The sequence below is a fragment of the Carettochelys insculpta genome, chromosome 1 (genome assembly GCF_033958435.1).
Source record: "Carettochelys insculpta isolate YL-2023 chromosome 1, ASM3395843v1, whole genome shotgun sequence".
In the NCBI taxonomy this organism is placed as follows: domain Eukaryota; kingdom Metazoa; phylum Chordata; order Testudines; family Carettochelyidae; genus Carettochelys; species Carettochelys insculpta.
The window spans coordinates 47,714,115-47,734,891 of record NC_134137.1 but is presented as its reverse complement, the minus strand read 5'-3'; the positions used below and the strand labels follow the sequence as shown (position 1 = coordinate 47,734,891).

The following is a 20,777-nucleotide window of genomic DNA, read 5'->3' as shown; positions in this document are numbered from 1 at the left end:
CTCCAGGTTTGTTTGAATGTGAAGTACAAATCTTTAGAAAGGACTGTAAAATCAAGTGCCTTTTTGAAGCAGTGCCTTTTAATGCCTCTTTGACTTGATTCTTACATTTTTTTCCAGTTCTGCTTATCAGTAGTATTTACCTGTCACATTATCTCAAGCTGATAGTTTAAGAACGTTAGTATCCTGTCATAAATCAATCAGCAGAAGATGTTAAAAGAAGCCTGGTCAAGACCATCAGTCTTCTTTCAGAGACTTGAGAACATCATCTGAGCAATGTAAACTTACAGGCATAGTATACACCCACTAAAGCTCTTTTGGGGTCTCTGATACTGGCAGGCTTGTGTTAGTAGCTTCAGCATGACCGTCACCTATACTGGGTGTGATCATAGGATCATAGAACACTAGGACTGGAAGGGACCTTGAGAGGCCATCGAGTCCAGCCCCCTGCCCCAAAGGCAGGACCAAGTACTATCTAAACCATCCCTGATAGACATCCTATATTCATCCTTTGTAATTTTTCCTTGTTTCCATTTTTTATGCAATTCCTTTTTTATTTTGAGATCATGCAAGATCTTCTGGTTAAGCCAAGGCAGTCTTTTTCCATGTTTTCTGTCTTTCCTACACAGCGGGATAGCTTGTTTTGGGCCCTTAATAATGTCCCTTTGAAAAACTGCCAACTCTCCTCAGCTGTTTTTCCCCTCAGTTTTGCTTCCCATGGGACCTTACCTACCAGCTCTCTGAGTTTACCAGAATCTGCCCTCCTGAAATCCATTATCTCTATTTTGCTGTTTTCTGTTCTACCCTTCCTTAGGATTGTGAACTCTATGATTTCATGATCACTTTCACCCAAGCTGCCTTCCACCTTCAAGTCCTCTACCAATTCCTCCCTATTTGTTAAAATCAAATCTAAAACAGCTTTCCCCCGGTAGCTTTTTCAACCTTTTGGAATAAAAAATTGTCTCCCATACAATCCAAGAACTTACTGGATAGTCTGTGCCCCGCTGTGTTAGTTTCCCAGCATATATCTGGATAGTTGAAGTCCCCCATCACCACCAAATCTGGCGCCAGGTAGAGTTGTCATACTCCTATCAGCATGTGCATTGGCAGGTCAGAGTGTCACTCTGCTATTGTGTTCTTGTTAGGGGTGGCAGGAGCATATTTGGAAGGAAATTTAGATTCAATATTCAGACTTTTCAAAAAGACTTAACTCTTGTACAGTTTGGAGGTACGCTTAATGCTAGATGGATATGAGAGGACATAAATGATAACTCTCTTTCAACCTCAGTGAATCGAAGTTTCATGGTGGGGTGGGTTACTGTGCAGGAAAAAGATGGAAAGTAAAGGAAAACGAGGTTCTGTCAGGACCATACCACGATATTGGGAAATGGTCTGGAAATGATTGCAGACAGTGTTTTAGGTAGTCTCAGAGAATAATGGAACGTAACATAGTTAATTTGCCAATATTTGTACATATTCTGATGTTTTCCCTTTTTCTCTTAAATTGCTGAGGGCATAGATTTTTGAACATTTGTGTACCATTTGTTTACTTTTTTGCTCAGTAACATCTGGTTAGATGAAGACTATTAAAATATATAGTACACTTAAGAGGACACAATACTAAGCTTTATCACATTCTTATGATTTTAGTTATGTGCTAAAGAACAATATTCTATGAATTTAATTTTTAATAATAATTTTAAAATTCACATAATAAAATGTGGAGGTTTACATTCATTAGGAAAACAGCAGTTACAGGGACAATTAATCATCAGACTGCAATGTATGTGATCACTAGCCACAGCTGGAAGGAAGATTCCATTGAGAATAATATTGCAGTTCTGTCCTGGTGCACAAAGGGTGATTTTATGGCTTCAGAAACTACATGTTTGACTACCTAGACCACTTACTCAGAATGGGGATTTCCTGTGCATTCTAAAAACATACAGAGTGTTAGTGCTTTTAACTCAGAAATTGTGGCTTCAAATTTGATTAAGGTCAATAGTGAATTGTTGGTGGTGGTCTCAATGAATATTTGCTGTTCTAATTTGTTAACGCAAAATTTTCTCCAGTTCATAAACATCCAGTTAAAAGCCTGTAATAGCAGGAACCATTTTAAGTCCAGATTTTAATTCATTGACAGGTTTGTGTTAGCTTCAGCGTGACAGACTCCTATACTGCACGTGATCCCAGGTAGAGTTGTCAGACTCCTATCAGTAGGGCAACCATATCTCCCTGTCCCAAATACAGGACAAGGAGCTGTGGAAGGGAGTGATGGCCGTGGGCACTCCCAGCCCTGAGCCCCGGAGAAGCGGTGGCTGTGGGCACTCCCAGTCCAGAGCCACACCCCCGGCCCCCATAGGGCCTAAATACGGGATAGTTTGTCCCTTTTAAAAAATAAGTAGGGATGCCTTTTTGGTGTCCCAAATACGGGACCTCCCTGCCAAATATGAGATGGTTGGTCACCCTACCGATCAGCATGAGCATTGGCAGGTCAGACTGTCACTCTGCTATTATTGACCTTCTGCACTTGTACTGCTTTTCCATGGGAACTGCCATGGATTTTCCTCATGGTGACATGAGAAATTTTAGTGAGTGCTGTCTACCTCTCCATCTTAGAATGTCAAGTGACACCAGCAAAAGAGCAGCGGATGGGTCATCAGCATATGTGGACCTTCCCTAGAGGTCTACCCCGACACTAGGAAATTGAAAAACTGGCCCTAAAGAAGTCATTGAATTAAAAACAGAATAGGCTACAGGTTGAACCTTTCTAGTTCTGCACTCTCTAATATGGCAACATCCCTGGTCTGGTATGATTTTAGTTAGCTGGATGTCCACTTATCATGGGTATGGCCAAGTTTCCCGCAGTTCCATAAAATTTGTTTACAGCCAACAGTCTTGGTTCTCTGTACTGTTATTTAGCTCTAATTTATCCCTAAATGTCTTCTAAGAGCCCAGTAAACAGTGGAAGAGTTGGTAATGCTGTTAGACAATACTGACCTCATGTGGTTCAGCAAATTCTCTGGTTTGGCACTGGTCAGGTCCCGAGGGTGCCAGATGAGAGAGGTTCAACTTGTAGAGGGATGTGTTCCATATTTTAAGTGAAGCAAGATAACAGGACGACTCACAAATTGTTCCCTTGCATGGCAAGACAACAAGGGTGGAGTTAAGTATGGTGTTGGAACAGATTTAATCTAAGAGGGAATTCTCTGAACTTTTAATATTTGGGTTTCCCTTTAAGTAGTATTGGTCTGAAGGGTGACCATTTTAAAAAGCTGTGTCTTGGAATTTGATCCCTTTCATGAGATTCAGATTCAGAAATATTGATGCTTGAAAATGCTGTAGAATTTCTATTAATCTTTTCCATGTCTCTTGATTCATTCCACTGTCTCTTCGAGGATGAGAAATAGCAGAAATCCCCTCTTGAGGATTGCATCCTGTCAGTTCTGGCAAGAATACTGTCAAGCCCCTCTTTCATAGAATGCTCACTGTAACTCTAGTGGGCACCCTGGGGACTCCAAAGTGATTAAGTTACTTCATGATGAGATCAGAATATTGCCAAGCCTCCAAACAGGCCTTATTTTAAAATGCAGCTATATTTGTACAAGAGACCACCCCTATTTAGACAACTTCCTGTTTTAATTTATCACCCCAATCTATTCCCAAGTGTATGGGTGCTGACTCTGGTCTCTGCTATATCAGTTTTACACCTGTGGAAATCCACTGCAATCAGTTAAAGTGATTTATTCCTTATTATACCATTATAGTGAAGAGCAGAAGCAAGCCCCTTGAGGACTGTTCTGCTGCATCTAATTAGAAAGCTACCATAATTAACAAACAGGTATTTGTCCTTTTGTGGCCACTGAAAAGAGTTTTCAGTGTAGTCAGATCTAACATCTTAATTTTCTTGCTCATATTTTATGCTATTTTTGCCTGCATTGTCACATGCTCAGAGGTTTGATAGAATAATTCAAAGGAGATTAATCTGTTTCATGTTATAGTTTTAGGATTTTGTCTGTACAGCATTACTTTAGTGTTGAATTCTTTGGTTGCTGATGCTGATCTCAGGGTTGGGGCCTTTTTGTGACTTAGTTAAAGGAATTTTTCTATGGATGAACAATTGTCTAGTTGTTTATTGATTTGTATTGCAAGACACACTGTTATTGTGCTGTATATTTGCTTTTCATAATATGGTATAGCTTATTGTAACTGCAATTATTCAGCAAGATGTCAAGGAATTATGGTACAGTTCAGTAATTCAGAAGGAAGATCTGTATTTTTCATATTCCCTGGTTGCCTTCAAAGTGAAGCAGATCTTTGCTTTTAATAAGCAAACATCATTAATATTGTGGCATAAGTTTGGTATTTCATTCTTTTTTTGAGGTGGTAAAATAGGAAACCATGTGATTTGTGTGGGTGTTGTAATAGGCGGTATACAAAGTCCCTTTGGGGTTTTCTGAGCATATCCGCAGAGAAAGCAATTTCAGCTAAAAGAACAGGCATAGCTAAACAACATTGTTTTCATATAGAGACTCAGTAATTCTGAGTCCAGTCCACAGAGATATAGTGCTATTACTTCTTTTAAAATTATTTTCAAGATTTTCAAAAAATTAATACAAACACAGATTGCTGAAGAATACATGATTTGACTAAAGGGGCAAATCCCATTCTTGCCTCTAGGCTGGAGAACTGATGCAGTTATCTTATTGAAATGAGGGGCAGGATCCCGGTGTGATGCTTGCAGATCTCCATAGCATTCTCTGGGCTCTGGCATGAGAGTGTGGGGTCATTGCTGAAGTGGACTATGCAATGAATTGAAGGCACAGCTAAGTGGTTTTTTGTGGCTTTCCTTCTCTACCGACTGTGGTAGGGATACAGAGGCTAAAGTGTGAGTAAGGGGATGTCTTTTCCTCAGAGCAGTTTGATGCTTTTTAGAATTTCGGCTATAAAGTAGTGATTTGTAACCAAACAAATCTATTACAGCTTAGTTCTGAAGTAACAGCCGCATTTAAGAGCTATGTGAAAAATGCCTTAAGTATATACTTATATCTACACTTTATTCCAAAATTTAATCTTATAAATACATGGTATTATTCAAAGCAGTATTGGAAGATATAATTTTGCATATGACTAGAGGAAATTGCAATTCCCAATAAGCTTTTTCTGTGACTTAGAGTAAGAGAGGTGTGTCTTCTGAATTTTGATTGAAATTTTAATTCATATTTAACTGCTTTAATAAACAGTAGCAAATACTGTCTCTGGCACTGGCAGGACTAAAACATTCTTCATTGCTGTGTCATTAGCTACAGTGCAGTAGACTGTAAGTATATTATCAATGAACACTGTATACACAGGTTTTGTTCCTTTTCTGTAACTTCCTCCCTAAGGGTACCCCATGATGTCACTGATCCACTAACTCACAGCTATAGGGAACAGTGAGTGAGCTGTCAGTTTCTAAGAAGGCTCCGGCCTGAAATGCACGTACAGAAGCTCAAGGCAATGAATAAGCTGTTTCTGAATTTTCAATAGCTCAGAGGCTCTCAGCCTTTTTGGTTCTCTGTGAATCTTTTAGGAGTAAGCTTCTCATATTAAAGGCCAAACCCCTACTCTGTTTGTTGTTTTTGATGGCAGCATGGTAGCCAAGGGGGAAATGGCACGATTTTGGAGTCTGGAGAGCCTTCAGATGGGTATATGTGAGTAGAAGGTGCACTCTTTCTATTCTCTGTATTATTTCTGATTTAAAATTATCAGTGTAATGGTAATTGGGCTTGATTCTGATCACACTTCTGTTGTTGTAAATAATGTAAACTCCATTGCAGTGAACAGAGTTACATCAGTGCAAAGCTGGACAGAGAGCAGAATCAGTGCCCACATTGTCTTTTAAGATTTTGCAATCCATTTAAGCTACAGGGATAACCCACCCCATCGTTAAAATATTTACTCCAGCTGGTAAACATTAGAGGAATGGATTCTGAGAGCAAGTGATTGATTTTTTTCCTTTTTTAAAAATCTAGCAACCCACACAATGGAAGCTTCTTGACTGTTAAGCAGTTACCAGCCCAAAAAATATATTTCTTTTTCATCTTTAGTTAAAAGTTTTAGAGTGTTTATGCTACTGTCTTTGCTGCAACAAGCCAGTTGTCATTAGTCTCTTTGCAATGCTGCTATAAAAATGAGACCTGGGATGAAATTTACCACTTGTGACTTTAGGCTAGAAGCTGATTTGTATGTGTTATTTATTTACATAATTTCAGAAAAGCAATGTCTGTGAGTGTTAAATGATAAAAATATGTATTTTAAAAATTGTATCAGTTTTCAGATTTGTAACCCTATGACTGAGGGTGCTCAACTTTTTAATACGGATTTTTGCAGCCCTTGATTCGCTCTATGATGACATTAATATGAATGTGCATTTTAAAATGTTTTGGGATGGGTAGAATAATTAAGTCAAAATTGTGAGAAAAGAAAGATAGCCCCAAGGTAACTGTTTTAGCTGACTTCTGCACCCCATAGCCTTTATTACTCTTGATAAATTTGTAGCCTTATAACAAGAAATGCATGCAAGGTGCAACTGTAGGCACTAATATTAACAGGGCTGTTTATACTGTCATGAAAACCTATGGGTTATACTGTACAGATCATCTACCTGGGATCCAAAATAAGGAAAGCTTCTTGGGGATAGGCAGTTGGGAATTCTTTGAGTGACTGGCTTTTTCTTGAAAAATACTGATTTGACAGAAACAACTTTCTGTGGAAATGTATCATTTTTGACAAAAAATTTTCTGGGGATGTTTTTCGGGTCCAAGAGTGAATTTCTGGTCAAAACAAGACTTAGAGAGGGAGACAGCCACCTTTAAATAGTCAATAACCTACTAGTTGTGGCTCTCATCTGGAATGTGGGAGACCCAGATTTAAGTTCCTCTTCCAAATGTGGCAGAGCAGGGCCTTGAGCCTGGGTCTTCCAGGTCCTGTGTGAGTGCTGTAATGTCCGAGCTCTGTGTCTGTGTGTGTGTGTGTGTGTGTGCGCGCGCACATACGTGCATGTGCTTGCTGTAGTCTCCAAACTCTGTGTGTGTGTGTGTGTGTGTGTGCGTGTGTGTGTGAGAGAGAGAGAGAGAGAGAGAGCATTCAAAATCTCTTGGTTTCATCCTTGTGAAGAATGGGGAAATTTTTTTGAAACTTGAAATTTTTAATGGGCTAGTAAAACGGTTTCCCATCTAGCTCTGGTTCTTTCTCCTTCAGAACCTGTTCCTTGTAGGATTGCATGGCAGGTCATCTACATGGCCAGAACATGAAACTCCCCTTCAGGGAGATTAGCTCTGGCCCTGCACCTTCTGTCCCCACTCCCTGGAATCCTAAGCCCTCCTTTTCCCAGTGCCGGTAGAGAAGCCTGGGCCCAGCCGTCCCCACCCACTGGCTGTCCTACCCTGGTCACATCAGTTTGTCCACGCCTCAGCCTGCCTGCTCTAGTTGCCCAACCCCCAGGCCACCAACTGGCCCGAGCATAGCCTTGGCCCCCAGGCCAGTCTGAGTAGCAGGTAAGGTTTTTAGCTATCTGGTTTGCAACTGAAACACCCATCAAAAAGAGACCCTGATGGTGCTTGTCAGTTGGGCTCATTCCATACCAGGCTCTGCATAATTTCTGAAAGTGGCTAGGATGTCTCTTAGGCTCAGGGGGGCGGGAGGAGGAGCAGTTGTCACCTTGACTGCAGGCTCTGCAGCTCCCATTGGCCAGGGACCATGGCCAATGGGACCTGTGGTGGCAGCAACAGTGGCCAAGGGAAGCTTGCAGAGTCTTGTGACTGGACCTTCACTTAAGAAAGGGATGGACATGCTGGCTGCTTCTGGGAGCTGCCTGGGTAAGCTCTGCCCAGAGCCTATGCTCCAGCCCTTCTCATGCCCCAACACCCTGCCCCACCCAGAGCCCCCGGGGTGGGGAAATGGAGTGAGCAAGTGGTAAGGCAGAGATGGGGCCTCACCTAAGGGAGTGGGGCAAGGGTGTTCAGTTTTCTGCAGTTTAGAAAGTTGGCAACTTCAGCACTCGTCCAATCCCTGGGCTTCCGACTGGGTCAAGCTTCCCTGGGTTGCTGAGCCATGAGCTCCAGGCCACCACTGAGCCCTGGACTGAGTCCCTGCTCGCTTCAGGGGACAGAGGGAGCATGAATGGGGCTACAGCTTGGATTAGGAGAGGCTATCCTGGACTATCATACTGCCACCCATTGTCATTTGCCTAAGAGTTGCATAAAGACTATGGCCCAGATTTGCAAGGGTATTTAGGCATTGTGCTCAGAATTGCAATGCCAAAATGTCACATTTTCAAAAGAAATTTAGGTGCTAATAAGCCTAAATTGTTTTTGACAGTAAGATCAAGACTCCAAAGTACCTAACACCTTTGTGAAATTTTAACTTAGGCTCTTAAATCACGTAGACATTTCATTACGGATCTCAGCATCACCTAAGTACTTTTAAAAATGTTAAGTTCTTTCCCCTGAACCAGGGACACCATCAGAGAGTTACCTGCATCACAGGCCAAAAAAGTTCAGTGGTTTACATCCAGGTTTACTTCTGTGTAGCTGTTTGCTTCAGTGGGGTTATTCCTAATTGCTCTGGGTATATAAGTGGGATGCGTATAAGTGTGTCCCAGCATAACTGCTTTGTTGTTCTATTTTTTAGAAACAAAGACATTTTTCTAATGAGATTTGCTTTAGCCTCTTGGCAGTTTTGAGTTCACTTTGTTTTAGTAGATTGGTTTTGTATTAAATTGTTTGAGTTGCTTTTCCAAGAGTGCTTTGATTAAACCAAATTTCTCTGTTTCAAGCCTGGGTCACTTTTGTTTTAGTTGTTACAGACAGGGGAACTGAATCTTCTGCCTTAGCTGATGACAATGGTAGTGAGGAAGATTACAGTTATGAGGAACTCTGCCAAGACAGCCCTAGATACCTGCAGCCTGGAGAGGAACAGCTAGCAATTAATGAGGTAATTGGAAGATCCATTCTAGTATGTCTAGCCTTTAGTTTAATGTGATGATGTTGCTCAAGTTTGGAAGTCTGGAACCCAGACCATTTTGCTACATTATCTAATTTCTCAGACAACTGACTATACGAGCATAGATTTCTCAAAATATTCAGTTCATCCTAAAATGGGTTGTATTTATTTATATCCTTTTGGTTTAATTGTGCTTCTTTAGTTTTCTAACAGTCTACAGATTGATCTTTGGTCATTGCTCAGCTTTTGTTCTGCACCAACTCTTTTTTTCCCCCATTTCAGCTGATAAGTGATGGCAGCATGGTCTATGCAGAGGCACTGTGGGACCACGTGACTATGGATGATCAAGAGCTAGGCTTTAAAGCTGGGGATGTCATCAGAGTCCTTGAAGCTTCCAACAAGGACTGGTGGTGGGGAAGAAATGAAGACAAGGAAGCCTGGTTTCCTGCTAGCTTTGTCAGGGTTAGTAACTCATTTTTGCCTCTTTTGTAAAATGAGAGCCTGATTCATCCCTTCATTACTGCGGCTTTAGATCAGTTAACTAGCAAAATGTCAGTATAACAACAATTTGTTTTATCTTGTTAAATATATGTTCAATTAAGCACACATCTCTTCATACTCCTGTTTCATACTGAGGGCCCCAAACCAATATTAAACTGAAATTAAGCACCTGATTCTCCTCTGCCTTGCATTTGCAAATCAGAATTATAATGCTTTATAACCACTTTTTACAGGCATAAAAGACTAGCAAAGGGTCAGGGCAGGAAAAGAATCAGGCCCAACTATTTGTAATCTACTTGGCTATGTTTTACTATCACTTACTCCTGGGTAACCCTTTGAAAATCAGATAGAAATGAGGATAGAGAACCAGGTCATCATTGTCGCTATTATTTGGACTCTGTCCCATGGAGGTAAAGGAACTTGCATGAACACCAGCCAGGGCTGGCCACTCTGTACAGAAAAACAACAAGAAGTCCTGTGGCACCTTGTAGATGAACAGATATTTTGGGGCATAAGCTTTCGTGGGCAAAGACCCTCTTTGTCATCCAACGAAGTGGGTCTTTGCCCATGAAAGCTTATGCTCGGATATATCTGTTAGTCTATAAGGTGCCACAGGACTTCTTGTTTTTGAAGATACAGACTAACTTGGCTACCTCTCTGAGACTATGTACAGAAAGAGCATGGCAGTTTAGGGAGTGGAGGTAGGGATAACTGCTCTACTCCACCTTATCTTGTGATATGTCAGGGATTTCTCTGGTAAAATAATGCCAGACCTATCATTTATTATTTGTGGCAGTTTTATCTGTAATGTGAACATCTTATTCACAGTTCACCCATGAGTCTTATGACAGTGCAGCTGCTGATGGATAGAGATGTCTGTATTGTATCATTAATTATATTACAGTAGTTTCTAAAGGCCACAATGGGTGGCCTGAAATTGGGGTACCGCTGAGCTAGGTAGGCACAGTACAAGCAAATTGTAAAAGACAGATCTGCCACAACATTTTTACCATCTAAGTGGTTGTGAGAGGAACAAGTGGGTGAAAGGGAAAATTATTACCATTTCACAGATAAGGAACTGAGGCAGAGAGATGAATGGCAAAAATTTCCAGAATTCCTAAGTTGCATAGGCTTGGATTTGTAAAGATATTTAGACATTGCAATGTTGAGTAAAAGCAATGCTTAAATGCCTTTTAAAATGTCAACGTCAGGCATTCTTAATACTGTTCTAAGTCGGGGTGAACAAACTTTTTGCAACAGGCCCCACTTTTCGTCCCTGCAGTTAGTAAGAGCCCCCAGCCTGTCTAATGTAATCCAAATCTACAGAAATTTCAGTTATATTTATATGAAAAAAGCCCCCTTTTGGTAAATGTAAGAAAATAAGTCTGTAGAATTTAAAAACTGTATTAATTGTTACATATATGTGAATACACATACATAAAAACAGGAACATATTTAATCATTTTTAATGAGATGGATGAGATGGACAGAAGCCAGTTGTGCTGTGCCCCCTGGTGAAACTTCATGCCCCACAAAGGGAGGCCACCCCCCACTTTGCACACCCCTGCTCTAAGTGTCCCAGGTTTCGTACAGGGCTAATAGAAGAGGTGCGGCCACTGAACCCAGATCTCCCTCATCCCATTCCAGTGATTTAACCATGTGGTCATTTTTCCATCAGTTTTACCATTTGTGTGTATGAGGGGAATAATAAACTTGATGGGATTCTAGTATAAAAATGTTAAATCTCACTTCAGAAAAAAATTTTTTTCTAACTTTAAGTATCAGTGTCAGTGCAAGTGTACCAGTTTTTGAGAAAGGAGAACAATTAGGAAAGGGAGAACTGACTATACCTGATTCCTTCAGATCAGTATCATCCTAATTTAACATGTAAAATAAAGTCACAATTTATTTATTTATTTGGGTTTCGGCAATAAGTGCCCACTGCTCATGGTCTTTTGTTAACTGGTACATGCAAAAAATACAGACAACATTATATGATGACCCTCGGATACCATGGTGATGGAGGGGGGTCAACAGCTTCCATAGGTCCATGGGCGAGGTGTGTAGGGGCCCCAGCTTCATGCCCTCAGAAGGGGCGGGGCCTTTGGCAGAAGAGGAGGTGCTGGGCAACCAGCCCTCAATGACACCTGAACCATGGCGCTGAGCCACTCAGCCCTAGCTCTGAAAGCTGCATGGAGCAGCACTCCAGCAGCAATTTCCAGGGTCTCAGGGCTCCCAGCTGCTACCACTTCTACTGCAACAGTGGTTGGGAGTGCCAGGCCCCTTTGAATCGCTGGGCCCTACGGTTTCTGCCCCCATTGTGACCCCTAACGTCTCTCAAGCTCCGGTGGACCTGCGAACACTATATAGGTACCTAAAAGGATAGAATGGTCCCATTTCTGAAACCTTTACATTAGTAGCCAGTGGAAGTACTCATATAAGAGTTAAATGATAAGTTTTATTATGAATTCTGTTTGCATAACATAGAAGTAGGGACCAGTAATATAATAATAATGAGTACAGATAGATTATGAGCCACCCGTACTGTAAGTAAATACATTTGTAAGAGTTTTTAACATTAACGCTTTGCTGCCATACTCTAGTTTTCTTTTCTTTTCTGAGTGCAGCTACGAGTTAATCAGGAAGAACTGCCAGAAAATTGTGGTGGTATGCAGGATGAAGAGCAACATGCAGATGCTAGCAAACATCGCCAAAAAATTGCTGAAAACAAGGATCAGATGAGAACCAATGTTATACAGGAAATAATGAACACTGAGAAAGTCTACATTAAACATCTCAAAGACATCTGTGAGGTACAGAGTCGAGCCACAGAGCATTGCACAGGCCTAATTTCCAAGTGAAACCTTTCTATTGTCAAAAAAAATCATAATTGCAATTCTAAGGCTATTAATGAGAATAGTTTCTTATGCAGTTCTCCTTCCTGTAACATCATAATACACCACTTCCTTTTTTCTTAAAAGAATACTTCATTTTGTATTTATAACAATGTTTTGCTTTCCTGACTTTCCTGTTTGCATGTTATGGGAGAGTTCAGCTTGCTTAGTATTTGCTACCGCTTTTCCTTAGTAGATAACTGTAAATCCATGTAATTGTGTCAGTGACTGAACATTTTGAAGATGGCCTTCAGAGGAAGAAATGAAAAATTGGGTTTGTGCTTTTTTTCCTGATAATTTGTTATGTAATCTAAATTTTTTAAAAATATTTTGTTTGTTTAAACTGCAGAAATATCAGCAGTATTAACACTTCTCTGGTTTTTGCTCAAGTTTCCTGGGAGGACCAGAGACATGTAGTATAGGATGAACCTCTGTCATTCAGCACTTTTTCATCCAGCATCATCCCTATTTGGGCATGATTTTAATTTGCCAGACAACCACTTATGGGTGTGGCCAAGTTTTCCTTGGTTCTGTAAAGTTTGTTTCCAGCTGTCAGTCCTGGCTCTCAGTGTTCTGTGCTGTTATTTAACTCTAGTTTACCCCTAAACTGCTTTTAAGAGCCCAGCCAGCAGTGGAAGTGTTGGTAATGTGCTAGACAATATTGATCTCCTGTGGTCCAGCAATTTCTCTCATTTGGCACCACTCAGCTCCCAAGGGTGCCAGACTGGAGAGAGTCAACCTGTAGGAGCTTTTTCATACCTTAATTGAAGTTTGAACCTTTAACTATGAATATTTTTCTCCCAAGTGTGGTTTGGGTGCTTGAGCTAGACTGTAGAGAGGAAGAAGAAGAACCAGTGAAGGATGACTGAAAATCCATTCTCCGTTTCACTTTGTTAGGTTTCACTTTCTTTATGCTTATGATGTCATACTCCTGTTAATTCTCCAGTTGTACATAGAATCTTCTGGGGAGCGAAAAAATAGTAAGAGATGCACTTCTAATGTGGAAAGCAAGTAGACTATTCTCATCAGGCCTTATTTACACATTCTAAAGACACAAAACAAAGGCACAAGCCCATTTTTTCTTTTCAGATAATCTTTTTAAAAAATACTGTTAAATGTCAGTTAATTGAGCACGATCATCATTAGGATGTGCTTTTTTTAATCTATGCCAGAGTAATTAAATCTTATGCTTCGGGACATAAACTATAAAAGATCAGGGCTAAATTTTTATTAACATGTATCTCTGGCACATTTGGTTTGATTCATGGTGAATTAATTTTATCGTCACTGAAACATCAGGTATTGGCCACTGTTAGAAGAAAACTGGCTAGACCAGTGGTTTTTAATCAATATGATAAATCCTGTGTTGCTTATGAATGTAAGAATTTATCTCCCTGACTTGTCCAACAGAATTGCCTTCTGTCTTCAGAGTAGCCCTAAGATATTTGCCTCTTTCGCCAATTTTCAGGTACCATTCTATTGCTTCAGCTACTGATTTCTATATAGGCATTTTCTGTGGAAGGTGTGGATATTTTTTCTAATGATGCAGTTGTACTTCACAACAACCAGCAACCAATTTTAACTTTCATTGTCTTAACTCTTTTGCTGAGATGTAGCAGTACATACACTGATGTCAGGAGGAGTTGGAATTCCCAGAATTTGGCCCACTGAAACTCTTAAAAATTACCAATTCAGTTCATCTACATGTTTTTGAAATAGATAAAATGGTGGTTATTACAGCCTCTCCCTCCCCAAGCCAGGTGTCTGCCCCCTCATGAGATTACTCACCAGAGCCGTGCAAGCTGCCCTGGACTGCAGCTGCACTGCGGCTGGAGCCGCTTCCATGCGAGCTGCAATGTGGCTGGAGCCCACCAGGGCTGGAGGAGCCACCTTTGCTGCTGCCATGTACTTGTCCCACCATGTGGTGAGGCACATGATCGGAGCAGCCAGAGGGGTGCCCCGCATGTGCGGCTCGCCACATTCTACTTGTGGCAAACGGGGAGCAAATGGCACACCTGGATTTAGGCTTCCCTCCAACTGGATTGATAGTCATAACAACAAGATGCAGATCGGTAATAGATCTTGTGCAAGTGCTGACATCTGGCTCTCTGATTAATCCACCCTACTGTGGAACAGAATTAGGATTGGGAGAATCAGTAAGATAACTGGACACAAATCTGAATTTGTAAATCCAGTTTTGTAGTGAATACAGTCTGAATATCAGACCTCACAATATCTAACCTTGGAAAGCTGCATATCAAACTGAGTGGCCTTGTTCAGTGCAAAACCCATTTTCAAGTTCTTGATCTCTCTTAAATTTGAAATTTCAAAACCTTTGAAAGAGTTTTTCTTATTTTATTTTCAGGGATATATTCGGCAGTGTCGTAAGCATACAGGAATGTTCACCGTGGGTCAGTTAAACACCATTTTTGGAAACATTGAAGATATTTACAAATTCCAAAGAAAGTTCCTGAAAGATCTTGAGAAACAATACAACAAAGAGGAACCTCATTTAAGTGAAATAGGATCCTGTTTTCTTCAACATGTATGTCATTTAACTGTTTTGATTAAGAAATAAAATATTATTAGAAAATATTAAACTACCATGAGGGAGACACTAGTTCATGCTGGTCATAACGTTTATAATCCCTCCCCTTTTTCTATTTCCACTCTTTGAATAGGCCTGTTGTCCCTGTAATGAACAGTCTTTCCATTTTCATAGCTATGGTGATCCCAAGGTCCCAGATGAACAGGACTGTTTCCAACAATCAAGGGTTAAAATTTAATTGCAGGCATCTTTCTATGAAAATTACACCCATTATTTTCCCTGAGAAAATATTAACCAGAGTGATTGACAAAGTTGAAAAAAGAATCACATGCCATTGCTAATCACCTAGCTAGCCTCCAACTAGACTTGGAAAAAAATGTTTGGCAAATAGAAATTTTACTGAAGAATGCATTTTTGGATGCTCCAAAGTATTCATATATTTGGGCAGAACTTGCTGAAAATATACTGATTTATTTTTAAGTCATTTTGCTTGAGAGCAGCATTTTATGTTCAAGTTTGGCCAATTTAAAAAAAAACAACAAAAAGGGCAGAAAATTAAAATATGATCAGATAGAAGAATTAAGAAAACATTGTTTGAATTGATTCTAAACATTTCAGTTGACTTAAGTAAGTTTTTCTATCCTAAAATAATTCCCATCTCTAAAATAATTGATTTGGTTTGAATCTATTACTCGTTCAGCTCTATGAGCAACTTCAGGAGTCTTCCAATTTCCAAGATTCCTCAAAGAAAAATGTGAGTTTGATTATCATGGTTTTGTGGAGGCCTCTGTTTCAGTATGCATAGATAACCGCTTATAACTGAGAGTCACAGTTTTGGTGAGTGTAAAGCAGAGGTCAGCAAGCCCCAGAACACATGCCAAGAGTGGCACGTGAGCTGATTTTCGTCAGCATTTGAGGCAGGAGCTCAGCCCCGCCCCTCCTCCCCCGTGCAGCCAGAAGCTTCTTCGAAGCCATGCCCACCTTTGGATTAACAAAAGACCAGCTAATGCTACCAACCACCACCTAAACAGTACATTTCTGCATCTTATTAAATAAGCTGTTGTAAGTAGGGTTATTAGTGACTTTAAAAAGTATCACCAGCATTTGGACATACATAGAAGTCAAAAGGTCAGATTTCTGCACTCCACCTCTGAGAGGCAGCTGACTCTTGCTGTAAAGATTTGTTCGGAATGTTTCCATTTCAGAAAGCATGAATCACTGCTAGCCAGTACACTCCCCTACAACCCACCTTAACAGAAGTTACCAGTTTTAGAATAAATTTAACTGTGTCTTCTAAATGTCTTGTTAATCAGTTTGGCTGTGTCTATACATGCCCCTCCCTTTCAGAAGGGGCATGTTAATGAGGTGCTTTGGAACAGGTTAATGAGGCATTGACGTGCATGTTCAGTGCCTCATTAGCATAATGGTGGCCAGTCACTCTTCAGAAGTGCTGCTTTTGAAATGCAGACTGGCGGTATAGACGCAGGTGCTTCGAAATAATCTCCACGCTTAGAAATTCCCTTATTCCCAATTTGTTCAGTGTTGATTTTTGTTTTTGCCTTTTTAAAACAAATCTTTGAGCTGAAGCTTTGGTGTTTCTTTATAGCAAGAAGGTTTTGCCATCTACTCAGAGTATTGTAACAATCATCCCAGTGCCTGCATTGAGCTTTCCAACCTAATGAAACACAGCAAATACCGTCACTTCTTTGAGGCCTGTCGCCTGCTTCAGCAGATGATTGACATCGCTATTGATGGCTTTCTCCTTACACCTGTTCAGAAGATCTGTAAATATCCTCTTCAGCTTGCAGAATTACTCAAATACACCACTGAAGAGCACAGGTGAGAGAATTAAAATGATCTGTGTTAGACCATAATGCTGCCTCATTATTAGTGCAGTTTAGGGGAGATTTGGTTGGACAGTAGATAGCAGCTTGGCTCCATAAGATCAATAGCAAAGTTCCGATTGTCTTCTGTGGGGCAGGATATCACCCAGTATGCTTATCATCCAGGGCCTAAGTGAAAAAAATATTTCAGAAACAAAATAAAAATTGACCATAAGGGGATTAATCTGGAGTGAGAGAAAGGAGTGAGAGAGTATGTGAAGAAGGAAGATGGATTTGTAAATCAGAATGAAAAAATGCCTGTGATTCCAAAGGGGAAAAGGAATAAGGGATAGCTGTGTGAGATAAAAGAAGCATCTCAAGGTAAGTCTACACAGCAAAGGAAAACTTGTGGCTTAGGGTCTGGCCAGCCACATGATTTCTCTTTGCTTTGCACACACACCCTTAAAGATAGAAGATAGTCTTAGAAGAACAACACAGACTGAAATTGTTTAATAGTATTAGGCATTTAAAAAGGTGTTCAGGGAGAAAAGGATACTGAAAAATCCTTATGAAACAAAGTAACTTGACATTGCACAAAACAAATCAAAGGGAGAAAAAAGGGAAAAGAGGGAACAACCAATATGGAAAGAATAAATAATTTTAAATTATTTTATAGAAAACATGAGGCAAAATATGTTAAAGAAGAGATAGGTTGACTATCTAAATTATTGTTACTACAGTAAACTCTTTCATATCTGGCAGCCCCGGGACTGGGAGGTTGCTGGATATTCAAATATTCTGGATAATAGAGAGGTATACCTAGCAATGCACAACACTAAAGGAAAACAAGAGTAGAGTAGATATTAAGAAACAAACAAAAATGTATGCAGAGTACTTTATTTACCAAAAACAGTAGTAGTATACACTGTAAACTTATACAATATTTGCTGTATTTATTTGTATTTACTTTCAATATACTCTACTTATGGAAAACGTAACTAAAATGTACTTATGGTTAAAATGTGGGTTATTTGAGAGTTCCATATGATAGAATGCCAAATATGAAAGAGTTTACTTTATCTTCAGCGCAGGCAATAACCTTACACTTAGGGAAGCAAAACTCCCTATGACTTTAGGACATAGGCTATTTGATCCAAAGGTAATACTGAATGTTTTCAGGTGATCTAACAGTCACTGGCACCCAGTTCAGGGAATTACCATTTCCATTGCTATAACTACGCTTGTTCTTAACCCAAGAATCCCTTTTCCAGTATATATATATATGTTTTTCCTGGTGATGCCCATGATTCAACTGTCTCGGGTTTTAGTGGTAGACTTGATGTCATTTCCGTCCTCTCCCCCTCCCCCCTGCCTTGCTCCCCTGTAAACCTGCAACCCCAGCCTTCCTCTACAGAATTTCTTTAGAGGCCTCACAAAATTCACTTAGAAATGCTTATCTGTGCTTTGTGTGAAAAGAGGCCGGAAGCTTCCTGTGATCTGAGCTGTTTAATTTCGCTCAATAAGGGCTTGTCTACACTACCACCTTCCTTCGAAGGAAGGATAGTAATTAGGGTGTTGGGAGTTCACTAGTGAAGTGCTGCAGTGGAAAATTTTGAGGAGTAAGGGGACTTCGAAGTTGCCCCGGCACTTTGAAGTACCAGCGGGTGAGCCGTGGCTAGACGTGTGCCGGTACTTCAAAGTTTAAAACTTCAAGTTGCCGCGGGGCGAATTTGCTTAATGAAGTGCTGCCTATACACCGCAGCACTTCATTAGTAAACTCCCCACACCCTAATTACCATCCTTCCTTCGAAGAAAGGTGGTAGTGTAGACAAGCCCTAAGGGTACTATAGAACTGAGGCTGAGTCTTTTTCTCAATGCACCATGGGGATGCCAGTGTATCAGAGGTAAGTGAGCCTATGTGGTAATTGGAACATACTTTTTGTTATTCAAAGAATCATAGTCAGTTCTGCTTAATTTTTATGTCTCAGTATAAATTATTCAGATTTTGAAAGGTGGATCTCCTCATATGTTTATTTTGTCTTCTGAACAAAACAGGCCAGAGAAGGTTAAGGTGAAACTCTGTAGAGTAACGCAAACCACTTATTTGTCAAAGTTTTCCATTTTAACCACAGATAGTACGAAGAAAATACTGTGATTAACATATAATATAGATTACAAGCAACAGTTTTAGCTGCATAGCTCCTAAACACAGTTTAAGTGCTGGTGAAGACCAGCTATAACAGTTTCCAGATATGTTCAGTCATATATAAATTTGTTGGAAGCAAATCTTCTGCTTGCTTATAATCCATTTTTAACATTGAGATAGTTATAGCCAGAGTTAAAGATGTGTACAAAATATCTGAGTATAAGCAAGGCCTTAGTAAAATATCTGAACAGATTGAGAAAAGCTCAGTACTTGAAAGTGGGTGATAAAGAAGTGTAGCCCTTACTGGTAAGTTTAATGGAATTTTAATAAAGAATTATCACCTTCCTGTAGAATACTGAAACAAACTATACAGTTTAATAGAGATTAAATGCATCCTTTTGGTCTGTGTATGTGTCAATACATTCTGTAGGTTGGTATAAAAACCTCTTTGGAAAGATTATTATTCTCTGCCAAATTTCATCATTGCAGTTATTTCTGTAAAGCCCTATTTAATTGCCATTGTTTTAATCCCTATTATACTCTATAGGACTTTTTTTATAATAGGTAAGAGACCACCAGTTTCTTGAGCTACATGCAAAACCATCCAGCTATATGCATTGTCATCATGAAATTTAAAACTAGGAATTTAATTTTGTTATGATTTCCTGCTAATTTAAGTGATGAATTTATGTGGAGTAAAGGGACTGCTTGAATGTAATGTAAAGTAGTTCATTCATTTAGTAAACTAGCAGTCAAGAAACCATACAAAACCAAACTGATACCCAGCTAACTGGATTGTCCATTAATACTGGGCAGTGGGTTGAGCTAGGGCAAGGTATTACCAGCCTCTCATGTCCTCCTTTTCCACCACATGCTCAAACACACAATCCAGGCAAAACCAGTCAAGGAGGTTTGGGTTGGGGAGGGGGTTTCTTTCTCCTTTTTTTTTAAGCTTTAATACCGGTTGACACTCCAAAATCTGGCATTCTCTCATCTGCCAACATCTGTCGTCCAGGAGGATCAGAGGGTCCTGGGGCTGGGAGGAGGACTGGGCAGCCACAGCTGGTCTGCTGGAAAGGGACAGGGAACAGCAGCAGTCAGGGAAGCTAGGCTGGTAAGCTGGAAACCCAGGCTCTCGGGGCTCATCACAAGGGCCAGGCAGGAAGCCATGGCCTGGGGAAGCTGTGGCCAGGGTTGCACACAAAGCCTCTGGCTGGGGAGTGGCAGTGCATGGCAGCTCAACCCCAGGGACTGGGCAGGAATCTGCAGCCCAGGGAAGCTGCAGCTGGGAAGGGGTGGCTGGGGGTGGAAACTGGCAACTGGGGAGCCTGCGGGGGGGATGCAGGGTGGCGTAGGGAAGCTGAGGGCGACAGCAGGGGTGGGAGCCCAGGAGAAGGGGCTGAGGCCAGGAAGTGGAGCAGAATTGACAAAATCTGGTCTAGCAAAATCCCTGCTCTGGGACCACTCAGGTTCTGATGGCGTGGGACCAGCAAGGTTGAACCTGTGCCCTATTTCAGAAATTTTTTTTTTCAAATGTCCCAAAATGTGCAATAACCACCATAGAACAGTTGGGCATGGACCTTACAGTTTGCCAGTGTAGGCACCTGTTACACAAGTGACAGTCATAGATCGACCAAAAAAACTGGGGACTGAGTTAGGAAAGGCAAGGAAACCATGACTGTGCAGTCATGAATTACAGCATGTATACCCTTACATTAGTGGGATTTTGTTAGGGTTACTCTCATTTCTTGTGTGTGATGCTGTGGAAGTGAGTTTTTAGCCAGGATTTGAATAAGGACTGGAGAACACACCCGTTCAGAAATGAGTTGGTGGTAAAGCAGAAGCATGTGAGGAGATCTGTTTCCCCAGTGGTGGAAGTGGAC

The 20,777-nt window shown here is 40.6% G+C and overlaps 1 protein-coding gene across 8 annotated transcripts in view; it reads left to right on the top strand.

Annotated features, from left to right (window-relative positions):
• Positions 1-20,777, top strand: part of SPATA13 (spermatogenesis associated 13) — a 161,970-nt gene that overhangs the window by 103,954 nt on the left and 37,239 nt on the right. For 7 of the 8 annotated variants that reach the window (XR_012644126.1, XR_012644125.1, XR_012644124.1 and 4 more), the window contains 5 exons: positions 8,837-8,973; positions 9,265-9,444; positions 12,111-12,296; positions 14,743-14,922; positions 16,532-16,764. Coding sequence is in view for 4 of the 8 variants with exons in the window: in XM_074985566.1 (XP_074841667.1) it covers positions 8,837-8,973; positions 9,265-9,444; positions 12,111-12,296; positions 14,743-14,922; positions 16,532-16,764 (916 nt within the window). In the remaining 4 variants the exon portion in view is untranslated. Of the gene's footprint in view, positions 1-5,612; positions 5,691-8,836; positions 8,974-9,264; positions 9,445-12,110; positions 12,297-14,742; positions 14,923-16,531; positions 16,765-20,777 lie in introns of those variants that run through there. The other variant, XM_074985572.1, reaches the window with a different exon arrangement.